We start from the raw sequence: 4119 nt of genomic DNA on the forward strand, positions 1-4119 counted from the left end.
TTTTTATTTGTTCACAATAAATACACGAGTAGCGGGATGCTACAAGCGTGGACTTTTTCGTCAATTTCGCCACCGATGTTCTCCCACCTGAAACAATAAAAAGAGTCATTTTTGTTCCCACAAATCAATCTCAGAGGTCCAGTGCGATGTTACAGAGAGCTTGATCTTCTTGCCTGTGTACAGTACTTAGTAGCAGTCCACAATTTTCGCCTAGTTTACTTAACCAAAATGTCGTTCTCCTACGCTACGCAAGAATACAGTAGTCTCGAGTACTCAAGGAAATACTTTCTTAAATTGAGCTAGTGCCGATCTACTGACTTCTTATTTGATGGTTATATTGCTTCACTCTGTTCTGGCTGTTTACTTCCCCGTCAACTGGCCTGTGGGACAACCTTCGTTTCTCTAGCTTGCTTTGTGTGTGCGTGATTTATACTTCTCTTTTTCTTATCTTTCCATATTCCTTCTCTCTCTTTTACTATAGGGCAGCAAATTGTATATTTTATTCTAGGCCGTCTCCAATCTTTACCTTTGTACTCCATTCTCTCTCCATGCCTAATTTTCAATTCTCTATGCGCAACTTTGTGATTCGACGCTTTTTGGAGCGTGTGAATGATGAAATGAACTCAACAGTGCCAATAGTCCAAGAAACGGCACTCACCGGAGGTACAAGCAAGGTAGCTATCATAGTTTACGCCAGGATTTAGTGGTATCCGTAGCCTCCCTTGAGGACAGCGCCGTGGCCGTAGCCGAGACCACCATATCCACCATGGCCGTAGCCGCCATAGCCAGCGACGGCAAGACCGCCGTAGCCAGCACCGTATCCTCCGTATCCGCCCGCGGAGACGATGGCGTGGCTGACAGACACGACGGGCTGGACGGTGTGGGAGACGGTGGCAACGGGCTGCTTGACGTAGGTCACGACGGGCTTGGTGACGTAGCCGACGCTAACGACGGGCTTCTTCACGTAGGAGACGGTCTTGACGGGAACGGCGACAGCGTGGTGGCCGTGGCCGTAGCCGTGGCCGTATCCGCCATAGCCGTATCCGGCAAAGCCAGCGCTGGCGGCGGCGATGAGGGCGGCGAAAACGATCTGTGCGCGGCAAAACGAAAGCCGTCGTGAGTGCATACCTAAATTATGGGTGATTTCTGTTTAACACGAACGGACAGTTGTGCACATCACGTCTTTCTATTGGTAGTAATCTTTAGGCATGCCTAATGGTTGCGCCACTGATGCTAGTTGATTTAGCGTAAATCAATAGGATACAATTTGCGAGTTTAACACCAAAAACAAGAATCGCCATGTTTTATTATTACTTTATACTCGTGAGAATGCACACCTGTACCTGTCATACAAGTGTAGGGATCCTACTTGAACGCATGGTCTATTTACTTCAAAAATGGATAACATGACATTTGTATTGTGCGATCACGAGGTGTCACAAAGGGATGAAGTTCACGAAAGAAGCAACCCGTATTTATCTCCACCATGCGTCTTTCGCTACTGAACACAATCTGCGTGCTTCCATCAACGCGTCTTGCTGAGCAAATATCCTAAGAAGGTTCTACCGTACACTCAGCACACTTCTTTGGACGCAAGGCTCGATTCTCAGATTAAAATAGCGACAATGAATGCTGTGCTAACTTTTAATGACCGCAGCATTGCTCGAGCCGACATTTTCAGGTCATTCAGAGTTTCTCCAGGACGGTTGACAGTCCAGTGGTTGCGCGAAGCTGACTGGCGGCGACTATACTTTGCAGAGAGGGCTACAAGACTAAGGAGGCCCGGAAAACAAGGCAGCTAGCACAGAAAAGAAGTGTTGACGATGGAGGGGACTAGCAGGCTGGTGGCTATTGAAGAAATGCGCCAGAATTCGTTTCTATAGTCCTATATTGCAATAAAGCTCTTTCTTCCACTTCAAAGGCAATTATCTCAAAACACCAAATTTTGCTGCATTTGACCCTTTTTTTCAGAAACTACAAGCGCTATGGAGATAATATTTTCCAGATATTGAGAAAACATTACAGACAGTCTACTGAACCAGGATTACAAATATTATTGCAGGGTATTTTTATTTACAGGCTATTTACTGCAGATTTCGCCCCTTAGATTGGGTCGGTCCAGTAAAAAAAAGAAAGCAAAAGAACTAATCGCTAAAAAAATATAATCTTGGTTCAGTAACACTACCTAACATAGCTGATTACGATGCCACCAAGGTTAATGTTCTAACCCCAGCAGATCATGAGAAAAAGGGTCAAGAACATAGCCTAAAATGCATGCGCAAGAATAGGACCTACCCTGTCCCCTTAAGGCCGCCACCGTTGAACAATGATTTACTTCGCACGCGGCTCCTCCATGTTTATTCTCGTAGTTATTCGCTCACTCTGTGTCCTGAGTGGCCGTTATAGTATTAGAAAACTAGCATTTAAAATGCGCATTTGTGTGTGTAATGGTGTCTCGCTAATGTTTCACACCGAGCCTCTTAAGGCTGTCCACTACACAGCGAAACGAAAAGTAAAAGCAACCGCGCACGCGACAGCCACGACAAGTCTGCCAACCCCCGCGCATTTCAGCTCTCCGGTCACGTCCCTTACGATGCAAATCTCGCATAGGGGGGACTTTTAAATGTAGGAAGCGGGGCTGTAAAGCGCCTACTCGCTTCAGATACGATCTGAGTCAACACCTACTTGGCTCCCTTCTCCTTTTCCGTTACACGAGTCGATGTGCGATCAATGGGTTACGATAAGAGTGGGCGATCGCGGTTCGTCGTCTCAGTACTGAGCACGCTTTTCGTTCAGCGGCACCGCAAACATTAGCGCTCGCTTGTGTCTGCAAGAAAGGAGCTGCGGTGTTTGTAGTGCTTGCTAAGCTGGTAACGATTGTTTCTGGTTAGTGAACAACGCGGGCAAGGGAAGGATAGCAACAAAAGAGCTACAGGTTGTTTGTTGGATAAAAGCGCCCTGCTTAGTGATGACCATGTTTGCGGTGAAGATAGATAGGCAAGGTGTAAATCCGTTTGGAAGCAATGCGGCAGAGCCACCAACTACTGTTGCAATATTTGGTGACTCCACGCACTGTCAAAGACTTGTGAAGCTTAGAATGAGCAAAGCGGTGGTAAACATATACAATAGCGATTTTCCAAGGAACCTCCCAGTATGTAAACATAAACTCCCCATGGTAAGCACAGAATCACCAGTGGCCCACGCAGACATGAATGAGATGAGGGCAATGGTCAAAGAAGTGAACGTCGCGGTTTAAATATCACGTCTGAGGCCATTAGGAATCACGAGAAAAGCATGACAAAGTCCAGATGCCAGCCATCAAGGCAAGGGACCTGTTTAAGGGCAACGTCACGCTTGATTCCGCCTTGGTGACGGGCTCAGAGTGCGATGCGTGGATGCCGTTGGAGGAACGGTTAGAAACAAGGCAGATGCACTGCGCCGATGCCTCCGCCGACATCCCAGGAGAAACGAATGCAACTTACGAGGGTGTTCATGGTGCTGGTATTCCTCAGGAGGTTCTGGCGAAACTCTGATGGCTACCTTTGTGGCGGGGCCAACTTATATACCCAGGCGAAACCAAGGGCAAAATTGTGCCGGCCAACAGAGCTCGTGGACAGGGTTGAAAAAATAAAGCAAGGAAAGGTCTAGCCTGGGGGAACGGGTGTCCACGCCTCTGCTCCCACTCTCTTTATTTGCCCTCCGACGACAGAACCTCCGCCCCCCCCTCCCCCCGCCCCGCCAACCCTTTCACCGGAAATCAGATGTATACAACAGATAAGAAGGAGCAAGTATTCCACAGCCTCACATTCCACACCGCGCGAAACCCACTCTGTCCACTGCGAAAAAAGAAAAAAAAATACAGAGAATAAGTGGCCGCCAAAATTCTCGCGCATGTGTGGCCGCAGTTGTGCGCCGACGGGAACGCCTAGCTGCGATCGCGGCGGTCGCGGCGGCGCTGAGTTAGATGTGCAGGACGAAACTTTCCAAATCGGTATTTGCGCTAATTGAGAGTATACATTCATCGTGCAAACAGCAGTGATGTCAAGTAAGAAAGTCTATTTTCATTTTGGCTGCCACGCAGTGCCGAAGCAATCCCCGTTCATGGCGTTGTCGGCCATT

At 48.0% G+C, this 4119-nt stretch overlaps 1 protein-coding gene across 1 annotated transcript; it reads right to left on the reverse strand.

Moving 5' to 3' along the window:
- LOC142572798 (uncharacterized) lies at positions 1–3516 on the reverse strand. Its single transcript, XM_075682162.1, has 3 exons — positions 3483–3516; positions 659–1090; positions 1–87 (listed from the first exon to the last, which is right to left on the reverse strand). The coding sequence occupies exons 1-2, from the start codon at positions 3492–3494 to the stop codon at positions 701–703; spliced, it is 402 nt and encodes a 133-aa protein (XP_075538277.1). The 5' UTR covers positions 3495–3516; the 3' UTR covers positions 1–87; positions 659–700.
- Positions 3517–4119: the final 603 nt, after the last annotated feature.

The sequence above is a fragment of the Dermacentor variabilis genome, chromosome 1 (genome assembly GCF_050947875.1).
Source record: "Dermacentor variabilis isolate Ectoservices chromosome 1, ASM5094787v1, whole genome shotgun sequence".
Classification (NCBI taxonomy): Eukaryota; Metazoa; Arthropoda; class Arachnida; order Ixodida; family Ixodidae; genus Dermacentor; species Dermacentor variabilis.